The following is a 25292-nucleotide window of genomic DNA, read 5'->3' as shown; positions in this document are numbered from 1 at the left end:
CAAAATTAGCTGTATTGACCGCCCAGAAATAAACACGAACTTCATAAAGTGACTCGTCATCTCAAAATGAACAAGAGGCAGAAAATAAATGATTTGATTTGATCTGTGGTTCATTAAAACATTATTACAGGCCTCAGTTTGTCCTTTTCTGTTCCCGTATCTAAGCACACACACACACGCACACACACACGCACGCACGCACACACACGCAAAAAAACTTTATTGGTTGCTACTCTTGTTCATAAAACGAAAACAAAACATTTTTGGCATGTAAAATAAAGTCATTTTAAAACTTACATAATTTCTAGATTGTTTCTCGGCGTGTTTTTGAAGGGCCCTCCCATATTTTAGTTTTGTGAGCGCCCTCCCTCTTCCAGAGGCTCCGTTTATCGTTTCCATGGTTACCGTACACTCAAAGGCTTCAGAGGACATTTCGTCGTCTGAGGAAGAAATACGCGTTTTAAATGATAATATAAGTGAAGAAACATGAGCTTATCTGTGAGCATGACAACTTCGAAAAGAGACTGTCATAAAGTAGTTCAGCGGCAAAGACGTTATGACTGCTTTTATGGTGAGTAAACGCGATTATCGGCCGGCAGGGCTAACTCGGGCCAGCCGCTAGCTCGCTTGTTTGACGTCACCCGATCGGTTCGTCACAGATCCCGTTTTTACGGTGTCCTCGGAGGCGGACCTCGTCCGATCCAGGCTCAGGGCACATGCGTCTGAGGACCGAGTTGTGAGTTGTGGCCGCGTTTATCCTCCTGACACAAACTATCCATTGTGTTCGTGACGTTTAGGGCACCAGAGAGTTGTAATATAATTATAATAATTATAATATTATTCCTAACCCTCCCCAGAGGGGCCTGCCTAAGTTCGGGCTGACGTTCACTAACCTGGCCCCCCATCCAGCGTGCACCCTACATGTGGACCCTGCTGACCCAGTACCGGCCTCTGGGGGCCCCACAGGCCAGGGGTAACACGGATTAGTACCACTTTACTACTAGTAGTGACGTAGTCTGCATAACTCCAGATCAGCTCCATTCTTTATTAAATGCTTTGAAATGTTGATCCTGTAATAACTGTGATTCTTGACAGATTCAATCCAAACACTCGGTCGTGGATGAAAAGGGAGGAGTGCCACGTGACCGGAGCTGATCGCTGGAAATACTTTAATCGGTTTGATTAGTCAGCGTGCCACGCCAAAGTTTTTGATACTTTTGAATCCCTGTAAATCTTCACCTGATAGTATAACAGCTAAATAAGATAGTAATACTGTCTACATCAGTGGGTCACTGTATCCGATAACGTTTCTTCTTCCTTTAGACCTCTGATTCCATATTCGCACCAGCTGCCCCCAGATGTGATTTTTGCCTTGCCAAGGTAGGTTGAACATGTTTCTCCTCGCGTTTCTTTATTTGCCAGGCATTATTATTACTTTGTCTCCTCAGAGAAGATTATTTATCCACCTTCAAAGACAATGCGGAACAACAGCCGACCCACTTCACCGTGGGCGTCCAGACGGACTACAGAGAGAGCGAGACGCAGACAGACCCATACAGCCCCGAGTACGCGGCACAACCCGGGACGACGCCCTCAGAACTCCTGCAGCTGGCAGCTTTGACTTGGGGTGTGTGATCACATAACTTCACCATTTATAGTACATCTCACTAGACAACTCCAGGAGACATGTATGTGCCGGATGCTTAGCGTGTACTCTGATACTAGCGAAGTATAATTGAGGTTCATCTGTGGGGCCAGCAGTAGTGGTGGTAATAGCAGACTGACAAACAAATACTTGCATGGGGCAAGTATTTGTCTGTATTTAAGGTGAGCAGGATGGAAAGCTTCTAGAAAGGTATAATTCGTTAGCCAATACCTCTTGTCATCTCTGCGTATTACATTGGCACCGTCTCCGGTTCAGGTCACGGCCTGCCTGCAGGCCTGGCGGAAGTGGAGCTGATACAACGGGCACGTGCCAAACGAGCTTGGGAAGCCACCCTTCCTCCATTAAATGACCTTAGCCAGCGTGACAAAAGGAGAAGTATGATGGAGGAGATGGAGGCCGCAGAGTGGGCTTTCAGGGAGGGGGAGATCCAAAAGTGAGTGGCGCTGCACGGGAACAGCGATTATTCAGTGTTCTACAATACAATTCTATTCATTTTTATTTCTATAGCACCAGATCAAAGCAGAAAGTCATCTCAAGGCACTTAACAGGAGGAGCAGGGAAAGAGAGAGCCCAACGTATAAATTAGTTGTTCTTTCTGTACGGCCCGGTTACTGTGCCCCATGTAGTGTCATGATGGTAGCTCCTTTCTACTGCCCCCAAGAGTACAATCGGCAGTACTTCATCTAATTTAATCTAAACGCTCGTCCGTAAGTCATATCCAGTTGGTGATGCTCCCTCTCGGTGTTCCCGCCGTGTTTAACCCGTAAAAACTTGCCCTGTTGCCCCGTTTCTGTGGCTGCTGGCCAGGCTGCAAGAGGCTCGTCTCGCTGCGTGGAAGGATCTTTTGAATCGGAGAGATGAGGCCCAGAAAGAAGTAACGAGAAAGAGACTGGACCAGGTATATTCTCAGCACTTAAAGGAGAAGGGGAGGAGGCAGCAGAAGATTTGCAACGACTGCAGCAGAGGTAAGACATCCACGAGCAAATATTCAGATCAATTTAGTTTAGTTTCATTTCAGCGCAGATTGTTTCTTTTTTTTTTCTTTCTGTAGCACTGAGAAAACTGGAAGCTAAGAGGAGAAATGAAAAAGCGAAGATAGAGCAACTAGGAAGAGTCAGATACAACACAGATCCAAAGACGTACGCCCCTCGGGACATCTCCACCAACAGGAACCCCCAAAACTTTGGCCTTAAAAGCTACTATTTGGACACATATGAAGGTCTGAATCAAAACCACGTGTGGCTAATTACATTTAACGATCGAGTGTCTCTTCTTGTGGAGGTAACTTTGAACTTTGGTCACGCATAGGCTTACTAAAACTAGAAGCAGGACTCTCTGACTCCATCCGTGAGCCACAAGTTAAAAAGCCCCAACCCAAAGTCAGCAGAGAAGTGATCAGGCCTCCTCCCAGCGCGGCGCTAAAAGTGATGAACAAATACGAGGTAAAGCAGAAGGAAACCCTCCGTTCCGTATCTTTTAGATTCCAGGCCTAAATTGATCACCAATCGTGGCTCCACAGGTCAGTGAGAAAGTGAGAGAGAAGCCAATCCGTTGTCTTGTCAAGAAAGAGAAGCCTGTCCCTCGTCCCGTCTCTCCCAGAGTGGAGGCGCCGCCGGAGGTCAGCTGATGTCGCTCGCTCTAATGGACACCCCGCGTAGACGTGTTGTTTGTTACAAACGGTGTCCGTCACTCACTAGGGGGAAGAGGACAAAGAGCTGGCAGTCATCCACTTACAAAAACTACTGAGGGGAAGACGTGTCCAATACGAGGTCTGAGCACGTCTACGTGTGTGTGTGTGTGCGTGTGCGTGTGTGTGTGTTCTGGATAGAAGTTTTGGCTTTAAAGGAGAAAGACAGAAAGAGTACTTTTGATTGTGTGTTTACCTGAATGTTGGATTCTGTTATGCTTCCAGAAATGTTTGTGCTCTGACGTCTCCTGCAGATGTTCGTGGGCAAGAATAACCACATGGAGCTCATTCAGGAACTGAGGACTGTCCACGCCCTGCAGGGGGAGGAGCAGATCCTTCAGAAAGCTGACGAAGAGTTCGTCCTGAGCCTGAAACAACAGAGAGACAAATTCAGACACAAGGTTAGACCCACAACCACGTTCACCTGCAACATGCACAGACTTCAGATGTTCTCAACACTGCTTTTCTCTTCTCACCCAGATGTCTCTACGGGAGGCGTCTCGGGCCGGACTGGTCGGCGCAGAGCTCGAAAACCTTTTCGACACCTTGTCCAAGGACCTGATTCGTCTCCAGGAAGAGCGAAGGATCCATGCTTTTACACTATTGGCTGAGAGAGATCGTCGCCTCCGAGAGGCTGAGGAGAGCGGGAGGAGACAGGTGGAGGAGCGCAGGCGCAGAGAAGAAGATGAAATCTTCAGACAAGTGTGTATTTGTATGCATTTATATTCATTAGTGTGCAAAGAGTTACAAGAACATTAAAATGTGTCTGTGTGGTGGACGTGTTTTCAGTCTTGACATATTTCTATGCCCTTATCCTTGTCTCACAGGTGGTGCAGGTACAACAAGAAACGGTGGATTTGTATTTAGAGGACATCATCCTCGAGACCTTGGAGCAGACAGCTGACCAGCAAGCCAGAGAGGAGATCCACCGGAGGGCAAAAGAGGTCAACAGCGTCGCTGAAGCAATGGAGGAAAGGTATCGGATTCCTCGTCGTGTCTGATGCTTTTATTTAGCAATTCAAAGCCTAAGAAAATGAACGAGTTCTTTTCGTGTGTCCGAGCAGCCGGAACAACCTTCAGTCAGAGGAGATCGTGTCAGAGTTGGTTTACAGTTTCCTCATCCCGGAGATTCAGAAGATCAGCGCCCGACAAAAAGGTCCAAAAAATGTATTATCATAGAATAAAGTTTAAAAAGGTAAAAGATCCGTGAGCTTTCTAAAAGAAAAAAGAAAAGTAAGACATGATGATAATACAAGCTTAATAATAATGACATTAATGGAGGGCACTGAGCTCACCAGCCAAACCTTTTTATTTTGCTCTTCCAGTTCACCAGAGGCAGCAGAGACACTTGGAGGCAGCTCAGAGTATTCTTCAGGGGGCTGCAGAGCATCCGGGGGCCGCTCCTATCGTGGGGGTCTCCGTGTCAACCTGTCCTGATGACGGTGCTGCCAAGCAAATACTCGAGGAGGTGGAATCCAGTGGAGAAAAGGAAAGGAGCAGAGCAGAGCTGCACTCAACCCAAGAAGAGGATTAATGTGTGTAAATGTGTCCTCTCACCTGATCAAGTATATATATTTACAGCATTAAAGCGTCATAATAAGTATTTAAATTATTATGACACTGTTTTTGGCAGGGCTCAAGAACAAGCGCCTCCATGTTTGGGGAGGAAATGACTTCAGAAAAAAAGACAAACACTGCTCCCCTGTGGCGAGACAAAGATACAGCACGAATGGACAGACGGGTCTGGGCTGTGCTGCAAAAGAGCGTTTTGGGTAAAACCTCAGATATGGACTTTACATTAGTAAAATATAAAAGGTGAGAAATAAATACCTGTGGACACGCACGAGTAATGGGATGGATGTCGGAGGGCGTTCTATTCTCCACAATGAAATTCACAAGCCGTTCACAGCCCAGTTTGTGAAGCTCAATCTTTGATGACTTTCTAACGCTCGATTGACACCAGATCTCACGCTTTGTAACCGGCCGTGTCGGAATAACTTCAGCGATCCCTGAGCTCATGACATTCCAATGTGATGCGCTTTGTTGTTTCAGTTATGCTAATTACTCAAAACAAAAAGACTGTTTGTTGATTTGTTTTCTTTTCAAGACAATGCAAAATTGACTTATTAAACTTGATCGGCTACACATGTAGAAAGAACCATCTCATAAAAGTTGGAGTGAAGACGTGCGTTCTTATAACGTTGCAAGATGTTTTTCTCATGAAAGTATGTGGAAGGTTTCGGCCATGTACCGCAGAAGAAACAATTCTGGAGTAAAACATGAATATTTACAGATTGTTGAAATCAGACTTTTCAGTGTGATTTTGAAACATGGATTTTTAGATTTTAATGAAACTTGGAGTGGAGTATGTTCCACATTTTGAGTGGCTGTGGAATCCGTGCCGTGTTCATCACAGAGAACTCAGAGGGCATTCGTAATGATGCACAGATCTTGTTAGAAAGAGTGTACAGTACTTCCATTTATCAAACATTAGCATGCCAACATGCCAAAATGCAACAGTAAACATGCTACACATTATGCCTGCGCTACATTAGCATGTTAGCATTGCAAGTATGTGGGTTATTGTGTCATCACGGTGCCTTTAAGTGCATCATTTGGCTTCGTATGAAGAATTAAAAGATGGAGCAGACACAGTTGATTGATCATTTCCAGGCTATCCTACTCTTTATTTAATGCAAATTACAGTACCAGGGAACTATTCCTCAGAGCACGCAGAGGGAATATTTACAGAGGTGCACATTTAGCATACCTTCACAAGACAAAAAAAAGAAAGAAACATCAGTCACAAACAGAGGCATTCAAGTAGTAGTACTGTTATACAAGGTGTTTGTAGCATTTTCTATGATTCTTCTTTTCTTTAACCCCAGTTACTCGTTTATACGCTAGCAGAAACACCTGCTCGGGTCCTTTGGTGTTTTTATTGAACTGGAGTTATGGGTACGGTGAGGAGATCAAATTATTGTGTGGTAGCATCATATCTGTGAACGCAAAATTACAGCAAGCGAGAGATGGGGGAGACGCTACATGACTCGAACCCTTAGGTGCTACTGAATTCCCCCCCCCCCCCCGGATATGCAAGAAGGGAGAGAACAGGCAGGAGGACAAGGAGACGAATTATTCAGCATGAGAGTTAGAGAACACACGACTGCGTCTGAGGATGGCTCATCACAACTACATCGTCTGGCTTTGGTAACAGAACCAACACTGAGTAATACAGAAACTGTACTGTACTGTATATATACAGTAGATGAGGCCTTTGCAGCCCCTGCTGCATCCACAACTACCCCCCCCCCCGACTTCATGCCCCGGAGTCTGTGCCAGGACGGTAGTGTACATGCTTGTGCCTGCATGTGTCTGCTGCATCTTTAGACGAGGAAGCTTGTCCTCATAATTCACGCCTGCAGAACAGGCTGAGGGTGCAACGAAGAGGGGAAAGCCTTGTGCGTGACGGGGGCGGTAAAATCAAGTACGCACTGTATCTGTGAGAGTGTTGCAGAACATTCAACAGCACCAAAGGGAGAGTCACAATATCAGATGTGTGTGTGTGTGTGCGCTAAATGGTGAGGGCCTGTTGATAAGGGGGAACAAGGCAAAGGTGTATGAAAGCAAAGGCACTCCAAACTATAGTTACACTATACATGACTAGTTCTTGTTACAATAATACAGCTGTCATCTACTGTACTGTACAGGTGAGATTGAACATATGGCTGATAAAGCTGATCATCCTCATCATCCATTAACATCAGATTTGCCCCCGATTCGATTTCTTTTTTTTTTAATCATATTTCTTTCCCTACCCTTTGTCTTCGTTGTTCTTGTTCATAAACAGTACACGGGTCTGCATATATACAAACATACCTTGAACACAACATGGAAAAAAATGATCAACATAAAAACAACAACATACATGTCAGAATTTTGGTGAGGAGCATTTATACTGTATATACAAATCCGCCTTTTTCTTTTCTTTTATTATGTAATGAGTATTCTCTGTAAATAAGACTGTACCGGTGGCTCTATGCGTGGCGGGTGGGGGGCGGGGGGGCACGAGGCCAACACTTCAGTCAGTGGTCACAGACACAAGACACGGCGCCGAAACGCAGGCCGCCGCCGCCGCGACTTTTCGGGGAGTCGAGGAGAGGAAAGGTGTCAAGAAACATCTCAAATTCTTCACAGAGCTGGACAACGAAAGGCGCTCGTCTAGACACTGCACTGCCACAGAAACAGTCACAGACGGGTACAACCACAGAGAAGAGAGCGGCGCCCCGGACCCATCTACAGTCTCAATGCAGACGGCCCGAGAGAACCGGGAAGTGGCCGCCGGAATGGGACAACACTCCAGCGGAGAAGAACAGAAACCCGAACGCCACCTGATCTACATCCATCGTCTTTAGGCAGCAGCAAATATTGCCGCTGCGCCGCCAGATATGGGCTCGCCATAAACGATGTCTGAACCATTTTAGTTAATATACATCTATATATACGTTTTATACATAAGGAAAAGTAATATATAAACTGTGTATGTATGCGTGTTCGTTTTGTACTCTATGTATATATTATACAAGCACACAGGATCAGATACGCGTCGCATCCATCGCACAAGGCAATTCAAAAAGCCCGGGAGAACAGAACCAAAAATTAAAAACAAGGTTGATTAAAGTTCCCATATTATTAAAAACTCACTTTCCCCATGTTTCTACACTAATATGGTGCATTCGGGTCCTTATCAGCCCCAAAAACAGAGAAATAAACCATCCAGTCGATCCTTCGTAGTTTGGGTAGGTCTGTAATCACCTCCTGAAACGCGTCTGGAAGAAATCTCCCCCCAGCTTGACGTCAAGCGGGGGCACGTGCACAAGGTGTGCGTTAACTTGTGGAAAAGGGTACAATATGGGACCTTTAAAAAAAAACTTGCTAACCATTTAAAAACAACCCCAGGCAAGGAAAAAACAGCCCATCCAAATATTACCCCCCCCACGAGAGGACTGCTTCTTTCCGCATACATCAGGTACATCATGCATCCGTGTGTGTGTGTGAGTATGAGTGTGCATGTGCGTTTACCCGTGCATGAGCGTCATGCCTTGGAGATGAAACGTGAGGAGGGGTACCCCGGGTGATCCTAACCATACTCAGGCCATGCACTACAGGAGGAACCGGGGGGGGGCACGAGGAGCAGCTTCTCTTACAAACAATAGCAGGCTAGCGTTGTGTCTACACGGACCGTGTACTTCAAGAGTAACAGCTCTGTTCACGTCCCCTGTTGAAAGGGCACAGACAGATGTCTTTGATGAAGGATGGCGGACAGTTCAAACAGCTGGATGACGGGTCAGTCGGGGGGGTCAGAGAGGGGATCGTGGCGTTGGGCTGCTGAACCCGGGCTGCGTCAGCATCGCTCTGCTGCTGTCGAGGAAGAGAGCAGGACGGAGCAGAGCTAAGCGGCGCTCACCCCCCCCCCCCCCCGGGCCGGGGCAGTGGCGAGGCGGTGAGCTGGGGCTGAGACCGGGGCGGGGCGGGGCGGGGCGGGTGTTCTGGGGGCTCAGGAGGCGGAGTTGGAGGTGGAGGCGGAGGCGGTGGTGGTGCAGGGACCTCGCTCTGTGCTGCTCCCATCTGTGGAAGCAAGGCGCTAATTAACAGTTTGGTCACACATGACTTTTACGAATGTATTACTACTAAAAATCTATTCTGATGGAGATGCACTAATTATTTTTCAGTATAAATGTGTGCTCCAGTTGGTGCCATTTATTTTATTGATTTTATTGATTCAATCAGGACATTTAGCCGAAAGTTAACATGTTGATAAAGCGAAAGCCAATAAACACGTCGCTGCCTCTGAAACCACTTCATCGCTTTATTGGCTATTAGAGATTCACACTCTTTTTCCAGTCGCCAGTTACACAACCCACGCCCCGCACGCCTCGACACAAGTGTTTGGAGGAAGCGTGGCTCTGACCTGTGGTGGCAGAGGTGTTGGCCGGGGTGGAGGCGGCAGCCTGGCTGCGGGCGTGGGCGGGGATGAGTATGGAAGCCAGGGCGGGGTTACTGGATAACTCTGAAAGATAGATGGGAGCCAAAGATCAGACTGCATGGCAGGCACCAGCGACAGCAATACTGCCTGAAGTACATAATGAGGTAATAATACTTTACTATAATACTGATGTGTAAGTGCAATGACGCTACACTGGTGATCGTTTGAAAGGGGGCACTGTTGGATCTGCCCTCTGGAACCCTGCTTTGTGTTCTGGGTGACAGATACCCTGGGTGGTGAAATTGAAGAGCGACGGCTTCTCCCTCCCGTTGGGCAACTTGACGTTGGGGTCGCGCAGCTCGTCAAAAAAGGAGTGCGCGCAGGCCTCCAGCGGGGTGAAACGGGCCGTGGGCGTGTACTCCAGCAGGCGAGAGCACAGGGCGATGGCCTCGGGAGGGGTGCGCGGCCGGAACACCTGAGCGCCAGTCAGACACAGAGACAGATGGTAAGTGGGGGTAGCGTGCAGCCTCGTCGCCGCTGCCGCTGGAAGAGAGAAGAAACGGCGTTAATTTCTGCACGCAGACATAAACAGAACCTGAGACGTCTAAATTCACTGCAATATGATGAATGAATGAATGAATGAATGAATGAATGGCTTTGCTCAAAGAGAGCGAGCACAGCAGGGCGTTTAAGGGCCAACAGGATGACCTGTTGCTGCCTGCTGATTGGATGAATCTGTTATTCAGTGGAAGAGCTTGGCTCGGGCCAGCAGGACAGAACGTTCCTTTTCTGTTTCCAACCCATTTTAGGTTCACTATAACTTTAAGATGAGACAATGTGACAGTCAATTAAAGCCAGACTGACACGAAGCCGTTTGGCACCGGCTTGTAACCGAGATTAAATTCTACACAGTCAACGGCCCAAACAAAAGTATCGTTTTACGGTGCTTTTATTGGACATATATCATTTACTTACTTCACTTTGACTTTTCTTAACGGTTAAGAAATGTTGTGCATCAGAGTATGTAAGGTTAACCAAGGGGTTACCCAACTGAGAAAAGTAGAAGATGATTTCAGAGCATCTTATTTATGCTCTAGCGAGCTAAGCATTTTGGGAATACCGTCGCTATGGCGACATTATCAAGGCTGCTCAAAGGAGAACATGCTTGAGAGGAATACGAAGCAGCCAGATTAGATAAATCAACATTTTTCAGATTATCTGATAGTAAACAAATACGGACGGTCACGTTACAGACAAAGAAGATTTCAAAAGACTTTGAAAACGAAACGGTCATCCGTTAATCTGAAAGCGTTTGACGACTATATGAAAGTCTCTGCTGCACTTAGCTTAATGTCCTCGGATATTTACGGGACTTATCAAGCCAACGTCCGTCTCGGATAGCCAAACTGGACGGCGACAGGAGGTTCGAAGGCTTGGGGGTAATTCATTTTTGCACATCTGATGGTTTGTACTGTGTATTAATGTCTTAATATTTGGGACCAAATCAATAAGTATTGATACGTTGCATTTTCTTCTCCCTTATCGGTCATTCTTAGCTCAAAGCATGGAAAGTCTCATGCTGCTGTGACGTGATGTGAGGAGGTGGGAGCAACACTTTAACAACACAAGCATGGAGACAAGAGATAATGCAGGGTGGATCGTAGAAAAGTAAAAAGACTCTTGTACCTGTTGACTCACCTTAGTCCAAGGGTGTGCCTTGATCTGGGGAAACTTGAACTCAGAGTAGTTGGGGTTCATCTCGCGGATCTGCTCTCGGGTCGGGGTGCCGAGAACCTGGACAGCGCAAGATGAAAAGCACAGGACGCAAAACGCCATCTTGACTCATCTCCGGGGGGACACGGGACACCGCTGCATCACACATGAAGACTTTTACCCCTGGCAGGTCACTCCAGCCATTACCTTGATGATTTCCACCAACTGATCCACTCCACTGTCTCCTGGGAAGATTGGCTGTCCTAGCAGAAGCTCTGCCAGCACGCAGCCGGCTGACCACACGTCTGAAAACGGAAGGTGAACCACAAAGGGGGTCCGATAAAACCAACAGAGAGAGAGACGCCCTCGCAATCGTGCAGCGGCTTAAGGGTTAAACGTGACTGCAGCTGCGATCAGCTCACCGATGCTGGAGGTGTAGTCGGTCGCGCCGAAGATGAGCTCGGGGGCTCGATAGTAGCGAGAGCAGATGTAGGACACGTTGGGCTCCCCGCGGACCAGCTGTTTAGCGCTGCACACACACACACACACACGCACACACACACACACACACACACACACACACACACACACACACACAGGCTCATCATCATCTCCAGCTAGCTGCGGCAGCACGCCGAGCCCGCAGTCAAAGACTTAAACGGAACTGAGCAAACATTTTCAGCCAACGCTTTAAAGGCATATTTAGATGCACCATGCAGACACCAGAGTGGTATTGATCTGTTCATCCGACACCATCTCCGAAAATGTAAAACTATTCCAGAGCACACAGATCAGTGCCGTCACAACTCGCACCGACAAACTCACTCACCTGCCGAAGTCGCAGAGCTTGAGAACGGCCATCTCTGGGTCCAGCAGCAGATTCTGGGGCTTGATGTCCCGGTGACAGATCCCGAAGGAGTGGATGTAGGCCAGACTCCTGAACAGCTGGTACATGTACAGCTGCACGCGCACGCGCACACACACACAGGGCATAAATAGACAACAATAACATTTAAAACAGAATTTCATAGACATTCTTCTCTTTGTAAGGCTCCAGTAAATAAAATATCTCCTGACACGAGTTACATTTGTGTGAACAAACATTCCACATGTACAATCAAAATGTTTTTAATTATTGGAAAGATTTCAGATTTATATTTAAAGTAACGGAACAGAAATGTCCTGAAATCTTTCAGACGCTCTCCTGACAAAGACGTAAACATAAAGCACACTGTACGGGAGTTTGAGTAAAAACGGCCTTTCATAGGGTTCGTTAATAAAGCTACCCTCAGCAACTGTGTTTGTGCGCGCGCACACACACACACGCACGCACACACACGCACACACACACTTCCTACCTTGACGTACACCATGGACAGCGTCTGTTTGGCTCGGCTGTAGTGTCGGGCCACTCTGTAGACCGTCTCAGGAACGTAATCCAGAACCAAATTCAGATACACTTCATCCTTCTGTCGGAGCGAAGCGACAACGAAGACAACATTTAACCCTCGCATGACCTGGAAGTCCCCGTAATAAACAATGACGGTCGTTTGGGAGGTGTGAAAATCACGGCAGCTGTTTGCTCATGATTACGTTTTGTCATCGTTGGTCATTCTCGACCCGCATGGGGTCGAGCCGGCACCGGGGCAAAGCTACCAGCGGGACGGCAACGCGCAGGCCTATTACAAGGCAAACATTCCCAGCTCCCGAGCGGCGGCCAGTCGCCGCCCCTTCCCGAGGTGCGGCAGGCGGATGTAACTTAAGTTTTTCTCCCGAGTCCAACTCGGAATCCATCGTTTAGAACCCCCCCCACCCCCGACAGCAGGAAACGCATCGCCACGCATCATAATGGCCGATACTCAGCAGCAGCCGCAGACAGCGATATCATCGGCTTCTTCCCTGGCTGGACAAGGCCTTTGGCGAGCGGCGGGCGTGCGCACGTTCCGCTCTGGGGCACGCCGGAGCTCATGTCTGCGCTCGCTGCTCGCCTGTGTGCCCGTCGGCGGCCCGTCGGCGGCCCGTCGGTGGTCCGTCGGTGGCCCGTCGGGTGTTATAACTTTATCCCCGCTACTCCTGATGCACTGCAGTCTCCTCCAACAGATTGCGCCGTCGGCCTCCGGCAGCTCAAAGGCCTGCTTTGTGCGACCGCTCCCTCCCACTCCATCAGGGCGCCTACATACTGGGCGGGAGTACTGGGAGGCCGGCTCCCATGAACTGGTGCAGCCGTCGGCCACAATGAACAGCTTTCAGACGCCGGTAGCGTGGCGACAGCATTCCATCATTAGCATCGCCCAAACTCGTTCTGTGCCTGTGCACCCCCTTCCTTCCTCCCACTGATAACATTCGTGACGACTACAGCCCCCCCCCCCTCCTGTTGCCGCCACTTAAGCTATATTTAGCCTAGCAACAGTGATGACTCACTTCCTGCCTCACTATAAAGCCACTTCCTTGGCTCCACACAGCCAAATCGTTCGGCCTCTGATTTGCTGGGCTTGCACCTGAACAACTGGCCGAGCTCTCGACCAATCCCCGGGCTACGCCGTGCACGAGGAGGGGCTTGATGGGATCTGCGCCGCGCGTAAAAGACGGCATGCACGCCACTTTCCACGAGTGTGGCTTATAATAGAACTTGCATTTGGCGCTTCCTGGTACGGCGACTTTGTGAAGCTCATTTAATCATACTTGGCATATTGCACGAGTCGGGACTCGACGTAACGCATCCATATGACCCGAGACATGCGCAGCAGTGGATGTTTGTAATAACTGCAGAGCGAGGGGACAGGGGGCGCCGCCCGATGTCTTTGGTTCATCACAGATTCTGCAGCGCCACCACCAGACCTTCTTACTGGAACGTCTGTGTATACAAGAGTGTCTCTGTGTTTATGCTGAGATACCGGCCACTGCAGGGCGGCACTGGTGCGGAGAGGGGCAGGTAAAACTGCTACTGGGTCCCTGATAAAAATGAGCTGTTGGCCGGCCCACTGCTCTTTCTCTCGCTCTCTGCGGCCCGAATGTATCCAGAAATGTTCAAGTGACCGTTACACAAAGTCCAACAAGCAGACTATACATGGAAACCGCAGTACTTTCACCTACAAACCAACCAGCACGGAATTAATGGAGGTACTTTGGTAACGTGCATTTATTTAGAAACGCACCATTTAAGCAGAGTCGATGATTCAGACCAGGTTTGAGGTTTTTAGAGACTCCGTTTGTGTTCTGGATTTAGTGCTTCGGCTTCAGTTACAGCAGAATTTAATTTATCATTCAATATACAGAATATTAATCGTTGCAAATTATCAAATGAAGTTGTATTTGCACAAATCACCACTCCAAGTCAGTCAGGAGATAATCAAGCAGCCAACGCAAACAGGCCCTCGGAGGCCCTCCGATAGGGTGAGAGTCGAGGAACTTTGTGTCTCAACTTACTGGTTTATGTCGCGGTGAGACAGAATGTTTAATTTACACCAATGGTGCGTTTTCCCCGAGATCTTATTTTGAAAAGGTAGCAGTCAAGCTGCTCTTTGCCTTCCTGCCTGCGCCGCCTGAACCCGCGGCCGTCTGTTTGAACAGTATTATACAAGCGGCCAAAGGGTACGAGCAAAAGCAGTGTGTGTCGAGACAGAACGCCACACGACAGCAGTTGCATAAGAATACCTGTCGACACGTCGATGGCTCCTCCCCACAGGAAACGCCCCCAAACGCCCGACCTGACCTCTCGCCTCTATCTAGCCATCAACCTGTCTGCAGCTCTCTGCTGCCCCCCCCCACCCCGTCTACGTTCAGCCAGCCGCCATAATTAGCCTTGGGTGAGAGAATGTGACCGGCGAGGAGGAAGGAGGCCATTAATACATGAAAGGCAACACATGAAGGGGGATTTAGGAGGTGTGAAGGTAAGAGCGGGGACAGAAACACAACAAATAAATAAACGAGTGAACAACGTGGGCTCGTCTTTGTCATCGCTGTGCCAGAGTACCAAGAATCAGCCGCGATTCTCAGAGGCCAGCAAGCACATGACACGAGGCGGCGACAGGGTGGAGTTTACAGCGAGGGGGGGGGCGGGGCTAGTCTATTATTAACCTGAGTCACTGCCCTGCCCCCCCCCCTCGCTGTAGTCTCCAGACACCCAGGCTACGCGCTCAGAGAAGAACCTCCCCGTCACATGTTCTGTACGTACTAATGAATTAAGGAAGAGATTCACGCTAATCTTTACAAACAGAGGAGACATTTTGAATCGCTCCTCCTGCCCACACATGGACATTTCCAGGGCAATGAACCCGAGATGACCAGCAGGTCAGCACCTGGTATACAGAACAGCACCGGCCCTCACTATAAAGAGCAAGCGTCCGGCCCTTTGGATGTAAAGGCATCCTGTCAGAGTCTCCAACCTATTAGAAATCCACACAATGCAGTCAGTCAGCTAACAGCTAAGACATGACAACATGCTAATTCTAGTTTTAGTCATCATCTTAAAGTCTGCCCATTTCTCATTCAGCTAAAAGTGTCAATTAAAGCGTCAGAAGAATCAATTACTGTTGTTGTTAAATGTTTTTATGAAGAAATTAAAAACTCAATTCAACGTGACAAAGTGCAGACAGGCCGGCGTCGGGCCGAGCCGCTGACCTTGTCTCCGCTGGAGTAGAAGAAGTAGCGCAGGCGGACGATGTTGCAGTGATCCAACTTCCTCATGATCTGCAGCTCCCGGTTCTGAAACACAAAGAGGCAAAAGATAGAACACCAGTCCTGCGTTGCGGCTCGCGTTAATTAATTAAACAATCAGAAATGTATTATTTCACAGAACGCCGGCGCCGATAGATGGCACGCCGTCCGTTACCATGCACGGATTAAAGTAGGGATAAAAGACATCTGGGAAACTAAAAGAGTTCACAGAACAAACCTTCAGCCAAAACACTAAATGTGGTAAAGCAGGATTCGTCTGCGGTGTGAACAGAACCGGCGTCACGGCGCGTCAACGCAGAAACTGGTTCGCCATTAGCTATGCAATACTGAGCAGCAATTCATGGAGCAACCGCTAGGGCTGATACTCTCTGCCCTTCTTTATCGCAGCGCTGCGTGTTTGTTGACTTCATCTGAAACGCTCGTATAAAGTTCACACAGGAAGTTAGCGGAGAATCCAGAAGAAGAGGATCGATCGTAAGACAAAGAAAGACATAAAAGGTCTGAGGACACGTCACCATTCGTATCGAGCTGCCGAGGCGACAAATGAGACCTGCTGCTATGTGGGTCAGTCCGACTAAAGCCGATGGCCACATTACGGAGGATAAATAATCCCCTCGCAATCATTTTTAACGCAACAGAGCGAGGCGTACATCAACGAAACAAGAGCCCATCCTCCCTGCAGCAGATAGTAGCTCCACAGCTACCGGTAATTCACTGACAAGCTAATGCTAAACGGTCCCCCCCCCCCCCCCACCCTTCCTGCAACTGCAAGCGCACACGTCATGGCGTGCGGGTCACGGATCGGCCATCGAACCATCATGCGCCGCAGGCAACGCCCTCGCTCTCTTGCAGGGGCTCAGTGGGAGTGTCTGAGGGCGTGTCTCTTTGTGCGTTTGTGTGTGTGTGTGTGTGTGTGGAAGATGGGCCATGTGGAGGAGGAGCAGACGGGCTGTTCAATACATGCCCTGCCCCGGTTATGCTGCAGTCCTTCCTGCTGACCTGTCATCTGCGAGTGTGTCGATAGCCAGACCAGCAGAGACGGAGGGATGGAGCGAGCGAGCGAGAGAGAGAGAGAGAGAGCCTGCAAGAAGTCTTAAATCTGCCGTGTCTCTCGTCATAAGAAGTCTTTGCCCAACTCGTCCACCAAAGTCTGTCAAGCGTGTTTTTGTGCTGGAGCCGTGACTGGGTTCTGTTCATGGTGCTCAACCCGAGGCCTTCTGGCGTGCCAGTCGCGAGACCCAAGCCTGGTCTCAGACCTCTTTTGTCAGGAGGAGGAATAATCCGGTGGACACATGTATTTACTTCGCCATCGGAATGTCTCCCGACTCGCTGCTCGGTCGGGACCAGCGACAAACGCCACATCTGGCTTTTGAGTTGTCTTTTTGCGGTTGTGGACCGGATAGAAACGGAACTACTTTGGGTTCGTGGGGACAACAAAACTGGCTAAAGTGAAATCTGGCGCTGTGGGAGGAGGCCTCTTAAACAGACACATTCACAAACGCATCCACGGGATCATACAACTTAATATTTGCTTTCAAGTTTTGAATGGATTAATGGAGCCTTTTTATTCCTTTTTGTTAGCGTTCGTCGACAGGCGTTGCTCTGCATGCAGAACTGTCCAACCCACAGCAACAAAGTCCTTTCCTTAAATTCCTGACTTCACTCATATCATAGACATTGAGAAGACAAGATGTCAGTTTATCTCTGCAGCCCTATAGTGTCCACTAAAATGATCGTACTCATTGAAGCTTTTAATAGCTTTAGGGCCAAACTATAACAAAGAAAGCCACAATTTGAACTAAAGAGATTTGATTAGCAGATAAATTATTAAGCCGGTTTCATGCTCTCACTCCGGGCCTGCTCATTGGTTTTAATGCAAGGATCCATTTTCCAATGAGGAGATATACGATCCCTCTGATGGGAGTGGGGTAGGATTTATCCCATAATGCACCAGGGGTAGATTGTAAGTTCATCAAGTTTACATCATGCACTTGTCAGCTACAAATCTAACACTATTCACATGGTAACCTTTTTGACTTGCGCGTGTCTGAGACGGTGACAAAGCCTTCACACGTTGGACCAGAAGGGTTCTGCCGATGGAGAATCACTTCCCAGACAAAGGCCCAGTCAGACAGAAGAAGAACAGAAGTGTGGAGAAAAGGCACAGAGGAGAATGAAAAACGAGAAAACGGAACGCAGGTGTTCCGACGCGTTTGCCCGTGGCAGTGGAAACGCTTTCTGGGTCCGCTTGGGGGGTCATGTGCAGCGTATTAGCACTAATGTGCTGCACTTTTCAGAAGGAGCCGTTCACGAGGAAGGACCGGCCAGGCCAAGTGAAAAACGGTGGGACAAAAAAAAAAAGGCTGAGAAGTTGGTGAAGAGTCTCAGATCACCGACATCGTTGCATCTGTGATCGTTAGCTGACCGCTGTTTAAAACGCAGCACCTGCTGGCATGCTGCGCTAGCCGCAAGCTAACCGCAGGATAGCAGGAAAGAGCAGGACTTCATCACAATCAAGCAGAAGGACCGAACACTTGCAGATGTGATTTCTGGCAGCTGGCCATCATAGAGCTCATCTGGTTTTGTACAGTAGCATGATTACACCTACTGAAGATTTGGGCTGAACCTCCAAAAGGTTAAACCAGAGCCGCAAAGCTGCTCAACTATTCAGCCGGACCAGTTGGATCGGTAAAACCATCCGATGGTCCCTGAAGGGAAACGCGGCAGGCTCAACTTCAACCCTAACAGTCGACATCGCCAAAATATCAAGCTGATTGTTAAATTGTATTACCCAGTACAAATACTATAACAATGTACAAACACTATAACAATGTGCAGCCATTACCATCAAGCCTAAAGCCTTCATGAGAATCCTAACAGCCGTCCTGCCAGCCTGGAGGCCTGAAGTCTTTCATCCGTGAGCCGCCAACCCCCCCCCCCCCCAAACAAACCACAAGTCAAATCTATTCAAAACACAAAGGGAGGATACCAGCAGAACTTTGCTTGGAAGGAAATGGCTTTCCTAAGGACGCGACTGAACTAAACTTAACCGAGTATCAGTGAGTCCGTTTGTGGTGGAAAGGATCTCGCTAAGGCCACACAAACCTCCCGCCAGGAGCAGGAAGGATCTCTGCCTTCGTCTTCTCTTGCTTCGCAGCTTCACTGATCTCAACGTTCTTGTGAAAGATCACTTCATCCAGTTGATCAGCGTGCCGGCGTATTATCCTCCAACTCCCGCGACTCCTCTTTTTGTTTCTTGTACTTTGTGAACTGATCTAAAAAGGTACTTGCGTGTGCATTTTACCTTAAACCGTTTGTCTTGCAGGACTTTCTTGATGGCAACCAGCTCTCCCGAGTCGCAGAGCTTTGCCTGGTAGACGACGCCGAACGAGCCGTTGCCGATGACCCTGGTGTCCATGTAGCTTACTTCCTGTGGCCGATCGGGACCTTGGCCTGGAGTGGCCACAACTGTTGTAACCTTGCTGCCATCTTTATCCCCTAAAGCAAGACAAAGAGAAGTACGAAAGAGGACACTAAGAACAAACAACAACAGTCATGTAAGGCAAGGTGGTCGACCGTCGGCAGGGCAACCAGCTCTTTTTTTCTCCGCATCGTTCATCGACTGTTGTCAGCAAGTTTTTGGCCAATTACGCACGTCGTCTCTGCAAAGCCTGCAGGCAAATAGTTGTACAGCTGAATGAACAGAAATGGAAGCGAGGACAGCAAGCTAACAATTGAATGCAAGGAAGCCCATCATTAGAATGCAAAAGCGGTTTTACAGTGACATCAGGAAACGAGCAACTAAAGACCAACCAGAACGGCCTACGTGGTGAACACGAGTCATGTATAACTGGTAGGCGAGCTCCGCTTATCATGCCAACAGCTCGCATATCAGCAGTCCAAGGTCTTCCTCCGTGTGTTCAAGGGCAACCTTTCGGTCCAGACATGGGCAATAAGAGGTGATGCAACAGCGAGCTCTCGGGACAGATCTGTGATCAGCTGACCAATAAAATACCCGTCACTGAAGAGTCAGACAATGATAAGACTATGTGTGATGCTGCAGGACCGGCCTGGGTCTGCTAGCATGCCTCTCTCAGGTCAGTGAACAGGTGTCCTCGTCCTACTGCCTCGTCTTCCGTAAGCATCAAGAGGCCATTCAAGCAGATTGCACCTGGAATTGAATTTTTTTTTTTTTTTTGAGTGAACTTTTGGACACGTGTGCCCAGCATGGCCTTCACATACTTATCTAATCTAGTAAAGCCAAAATACTCAGCTACAACAGAAGAGAGGGACGCTGCCATTTTTTATCCAGAAGCATCGATAGTCAATTCAGGTCACCAGGCGAGTCCAGGCCACGGCTGGATGTGGCTAGCATGTGCACAAAGAGGCCAAATAAGCCATCATTATTAATACTTTTGCCTCCATGTCATACTTGCATTAGAAGGTTCTGCAGAAGAGAACCATTTATCGCAGTGAAGCGCTCTCCCTTTATCCATCAAAGACTTTCCCCACATTACCGTGACAACAGCCGGCTGCTTTCAACATTCTCTCAGGCTAGTCAATGAGAAAATATCCAGTTGAAGTGAAAACACGTATTCACTGCCAGACGAGAAATCCTCGCCTGATCATTCATGAATCACCATGACTGAAAGTCACAAACGGTCCTCGTGCTCGCTTTCTGAAACTGGGCAAACACGGCCATATGCTTATATCAAATGGTTTTAGATATCACAAAGGCGTGCCGCCTAAAACGTCATGTCAAGCTCCATCAAAGAACGCCAACCCCCCCCCCAAAGGACTGTCCAGAGATCAACCGTCTCGTCCAACATCATGGATCGCCGTCAGAAACCCAGAGTGACTCTGATGGCTGGAGTTTTCTCCCAGTCGCGTCCTTTTCGTTCGGAATCAAGGTTGGAATATTTCACTTTGTTCTCATCGTCACTTGTTAAATGAGCGAGGAAGACAGAGAGGAGGGGGGGGGGGAGAAAGAGCTGCACCTTTGAAATGCTAAGCAGGCCTCTCGTTGTTCTTGGCCAGCTGCCTCACCCAAAAAAAATACAACCAAAGAGCGCCCATGTGGGTGTGTCAATGTGTGTGTGTCCCTGTTCGCCTGTATAGGAGGGGTTAGTGCCTCCTCAGGATCATCCATAGTGGCTACAGCTGCTGGGGATAATCAGCCAATGTATTCTCACACACACACACACACACGTGTGAATACGTGTGTGTGTCTAATTTGGTCTGAAGCACAATTAATTGGTTCATTGACAAGTCCATTGGATAAAAAACATTTCCAAAAATATGTTCCGACATCTTTGACGAGTTTATCGTTCAAGTTTGTAACATTAATCAGTTTTTTTTTTACATTTTAGATGCCAAGCAATTATTAATTTACTGACAAAATCTATATTCAGATTAACTGAAAACGTTACGTACAAACTTCCTTTACAGAAAACCAGGAGGTCTCACAATATTTGAAATTAAATTTCAAGACAACATTTGCAGGATTGTGACTTCCCGTGCTTCCGTGTGCATTTGGACAACACCAACAGTGGGTGATAGTATCTCCACAAAAACCTCCTGCAGCACAGCCTTCGAACGCCAACAGGGTAGAAGACAATCAGTGCGATGTCACTCAGAACCGGAACCTCGTTCACAAAACCATGTCCTCAGATTTATATTTAAACTTGGTCTTCCTATTGCGATATGAAATTTAAAAAAAAATGAAATTAAATGACAGCGATCGCTACGCAGCTTCCATTTCTATGAATCCAGCAGAAACGACGGCTCGATCAAGAATAGCTATGGACCGAGACAAGAAGTCAAGATCCGAGCGACGGCATCGAGAACCGAAGCCAGGCGGCAGCTTTTATCCAGCTGGATAACCGGCAGGCTGACAAACCGAACCAGGACGTAGCTCGGGAGTGTGCGTCATCACTGCAGCGGACGAGGTGGGGCAAGAAACACGGAACATCGTCAATCTTTATTGACAATGTCTATCACACTATTGATAAAGCTTACGCGAAGTTCACCACAGGAAAGGTGATTCATCCCAAACTCACGGCAGCAAACTTTAACGCGACCATTTCCCCGTCCAGGCGAGGTTTACCGGCGCGATGCGGCTACGTGGCTTCCTATGCTTCAGAACAAAACCCACCGCAGCTCCGTTTTCTGCTTGGTCTGCACAAATGTTACTCAACATTTAACACCAGAAAGGGATTGATTTAATAATTTGAGTTTTCTGATTATTGCTTTCACTTTAAGCCGTATGACTCAAAGTCTGAATTCCCATCGACATTACAAGAAAGCAAAGTCATCGTTGACCCAATTTGACATCGAATCCACCGCGTCAAGAATCCAACAAACCGCCCACGTCCTATTTGATCAGATATTATTACATCAAGGGGATACCCCGTCCGGTTTACTTTACAGGTTTGCTTTGAGACCTCTAGTAAAAACGATTTGGGCTGCGATCATTCAAAATGATGAAGATTCGCTCTGCAGACAAGATTTGACCCGATTTTCTCGTTCATGATTATCTAATTAAAACGCTTGATATAAACCAGTTTAGAACTTGCAACCCTCACAGACACAAATTAAACAGCTGAGCAGAGGCCGATACCTGTAGCACGTTCAACCCAACCATGTTAAAAATACACTGCAGATATCGTTGTGTTTGTGCACTACCTGATTATTACAATCTGGACTAGCGTGTTCCTCAATGGGCTGAAAAAAATCATTTAACTGGGTGGCAGAAGTTCCAGGCCATCATGATATATAATAATAATAATAATAATAATATATTGACTTTAGAGATGAGTCTTTTGGTAAAAGCAGTAGTTTCAGGCGGAGAAGTCCCAGCCAGAACGCCATCGTAAAACTCGACTACAGAGACGTTTTTATGGTCATCCTCATATCTGGTGCCAATTTAGTAGCAAACCGATACCTAAAGAATATTAAAGGGGAAGTATTACATCTGGCGCGGATATTTTGCCACGTTTCTTGCCATTGCAAGGCATCATAAATTGCATGCCTCCAGCTCCACGGCCCAGAGCGGTTCAGCATCAGGCCTCACGCCACCAACACACATCATGCCCACATCACCAGACTGGGGTGGGGGGGGGGGGTCCCCTCACACCCCCAATTATGCACAACCGAAAGAGAAAAGTGGACGTAGCTGGAAGTCTCCTGGGCAGGAGGCAATAACGATCTGTACAGGAAGACTTGAATACCTGAGCAGGTGGTCTGAAATCGATCACATGACGATTACGAGCGGTAACCGGCTGCAGGGGGCGACGCGACGGGAAGTAGCACCGATCTACGGCAGACTCCCGTCTGAAGGGAACTCGAGACCCGGCTAGTGTGCTCGGGTCCGGCTGCCAGCGGGCCCCTTCGGGAGGAGGACGCTCAGGAGACGGGACGCTCAGGAGACGGGACCCTCAGGAGAAGGGAGGGGGACCCTCAGGAGACGGGACGCTCAGGAGACGGGACCCTCAGGAGAAGGGAGGGGGACCCTCAGGAGACGGGACCCTCAAGAGACGGGACCCTCAAGAGACGGGACCCTCAGGAGACGGGACGCTCAGGAGACGGGACCCTCAGGAGAAGGGACGCTCAGGAGACGGGACCCTCAGGAGAAGGGAGAGGGACCCTCAGGAGATGGGACCCTCAAGAGACGGGACCCTCAAGAGAAGGGAGAGGGACGCTCAGGAGACGGGACGCTCAGGAGAAGGGAGAGGGACCCTCAAGAGACGGGACCCTCAAGAGACGGGACCCTCAGGAGACGGGACCCTCAAGAGACGGGACGCTCAGGAGACGGGACCCTCAGGAGAAGGGAGAGGGACGCTTCGGAGACGGGGGCCGTCTCGTCGTCCGATTCTGACAGCCTGTAAACCGGGGCCCCAGTTCCCCCCCCCCCCTTGCACCGGCCCTGCCTGGCGCGGCCTCCCGTGCTCCACACGTACCACCCGACACGTTTATATGACAGGGCTAGGCTAGGCTAGCGGGAGCTAACATCACGCTGTGTACCGGTGATGAGGGGGGGGGGCAGTCTAGTACTTACGGCTGACTTTCAGGCTGCCGAACGCAGAGGGCTGCGGCACCGGCTTGCAGCTCTCCGCGAAGGAGGTGGTCCTGGGCCGACCGGACATGATCCGATCCCGGCGAGGCTCTCTCGATGAGCGGGACTGACTCGCTGAACGGCTGGGCTGATCGATCAGCCGGACCTTCTCATCCAAAAAGGGATGGCCGGATACGATATTGTTGGGAAGCCAAGCGAAAAGCGATCCTTCACCCCCCCCTGACTTCGTACAGTCTTGTGAGCCCCTCTTTCCCCAACAATAGTCGCTCGCAGCCTCGTTAATTCATTATAGTCCAGGTTCTCTTCAGCGGGCCTTTGAAGACGCGTCTTTGGCTAAAACGCTCATGAATCTGGCCTCTCCCCGTGGGCCCCCCCTCCCCTGATTAAAATCAATTGCGATTTATTTTCACGCAGATGAAGAAGGTAAAAGCTCGGACGTTCAGAGCGTCGAACCAGAACGGGGCGAAGAATAAACGGGGCGGCTCCTCTTCATATCCCGATGTGGAGGCTCAACGATCCGGCTGCCATGGCGGCTCCCTCGCTATACCCTAACCTTCAGACCCGAAAGCAAGCAGTCTTCTTCGGCGAACTCAGCGGTTACGGGGTGACTGAATCCACGCTCTTCGCCGTGGAACGTCGGCGTCGTTACCGAAGGCCCGGGGCGGCGGACTCTTGCGTACGGCGTGCGACGGGACTGAACGTCTTCTTTTATTCCTTCCCCATAGGTTTCGAGCTCGCTGTCTTTGTCGCTCCGGACGTCATCTACGCTAATGGCGTAAAGGGTTACGGGGATTGCTCCGTTATCGTGGAGGGATGTTCACGCAGTTGGCGTAGATTGCGAAGGGGAATAAGAAAAGTGAACGCGCAAACGGCGAATCTGGGTGACTTTTTTTTAGCCAATCAGAGAGGGTAACCTTCAGAAATGGGCGGTAACCGTTTTTCATTGCCCAATAACAATGTCCCTCTTGAAGCACCACATGGAAAAATTATCATGGCACCGCCCACTGGACTTCAGAAGCGCCGCCCCCCCATGCCGCGACAGGAATAAATGGGCGGGTCCACTCTCATGATTGATGTTTTTATCAGCCAATGGAAATCCAAACTGAAATATGATTTATCTTATTCACCATATTTGATGTCCCTGTCTGTTTTTATTTTTAATTCACAGAGCATTGCTTTGTTATGTAAAAAACTGAACCTGCCTTAACTTTGCATTATATTATCTAAGGGCCATTTTGGATGGTAAATAAATGGTGATACAATTCAAGTTAAAGGATTTATTATCTCTTCCTAGATTACAGTTTCACCTGGGCCAGGTCTATTTAGCTATTACATTATCAACATTAAAGATTTGATTTACAATTTACAATCCCGTTATGAAGGATTATCTGGGAATTTGGCATTGTTTCTGCTTTTCCAGTGGCATAAAACCACTTGAGGAGAATCAAATCATTTCAGAAATAATTTCCCAATATTATTTACTGTTTAA

General features: G+C 48.6%; 2 protein-coding genes across 2 annotated transcripts; one reads left to right on the top strand and one right to left on the bottom strand.

The window, feature by feature from the left end:
• Positions 1-556: 556 nt before the first annotated feature.
• Positions 557-4887, top strand: LOC137915199 (cilia- and flagella-associated protein 91-like). Its single transcript, XM_068758640.1, has 16 exons — positions 557-571; positions 858-973; positions 1096-1176; positions 1324-1380; positions 1449-1627; positions 1922-2099; positions 2474-2631; positions 2718-2885; positions 2975-3108; positions 3186-3284; positions 3364-3435; positions 3608-3754; positions 3834-4055; positions 4181-4329; positions 4418-4509; positions 4679-4887. Exons 1-16 carry the CDS (start codon positions 557-559, stop codon positions 4885-4887), a joined length of 2076 nt encoding a protein of 691 aa, XP_068614741.1.
• A 4023-nt stretch (positions 4888-8910) lies between these two features.
• On the bottom strand, positions 8911-23893 carry LOC137915194 (glycogen synthase kinase-3 beta). Its single transcript, XM_068758635.1, has 11 exons — positions 23786-23893; positions 19034-19227; positions 15673-15756; positions 12411-12521; positions 11882-12012; positions 11475-11581; positions 11260-11357; positions 11038-11133; positions 9628-9814; positions 9325-9423; positions 8911-8981 (listed from the first exon to the last, which is right to left on the bottom strand). The coding sequence occupies exons 1-11, from the start codon at positions 23871-23873 to the stop codon at positions 8911-8913; spliced, it is 1266 nt and encodes a 421-aa protein (XP_068614736.1). The 5' UTR covers positions 23874-23893.
• Positions 23894-25292: the final 1399 nt, after the last annotated feature.

The sequence above is a fragment of the Brachionichthys hirsutus genome, unplaced genomic scaffold, assembly GCF_040956055.1.
Source record: "Brachionichthys hirsutus isolate HB-005 unplaced genomic scaffold, CSIRO-AGI_Bhir_v1 contig_1378, whole genome shotgun sequence".
Taxonomy (NCBI): domain Eukaryota; kingdom Metazoa; phylum Chordata; class Actinopteri; order Lophiiformes; family Brachionichthyidae; genus Brachionichthys; species Brachionichthys hirsutus.
The sequence above is the reverse complement of the archived record's forward strand: the minus strand, read 5'-3'. Positions and strand labels throughout refer to the sequence as shown.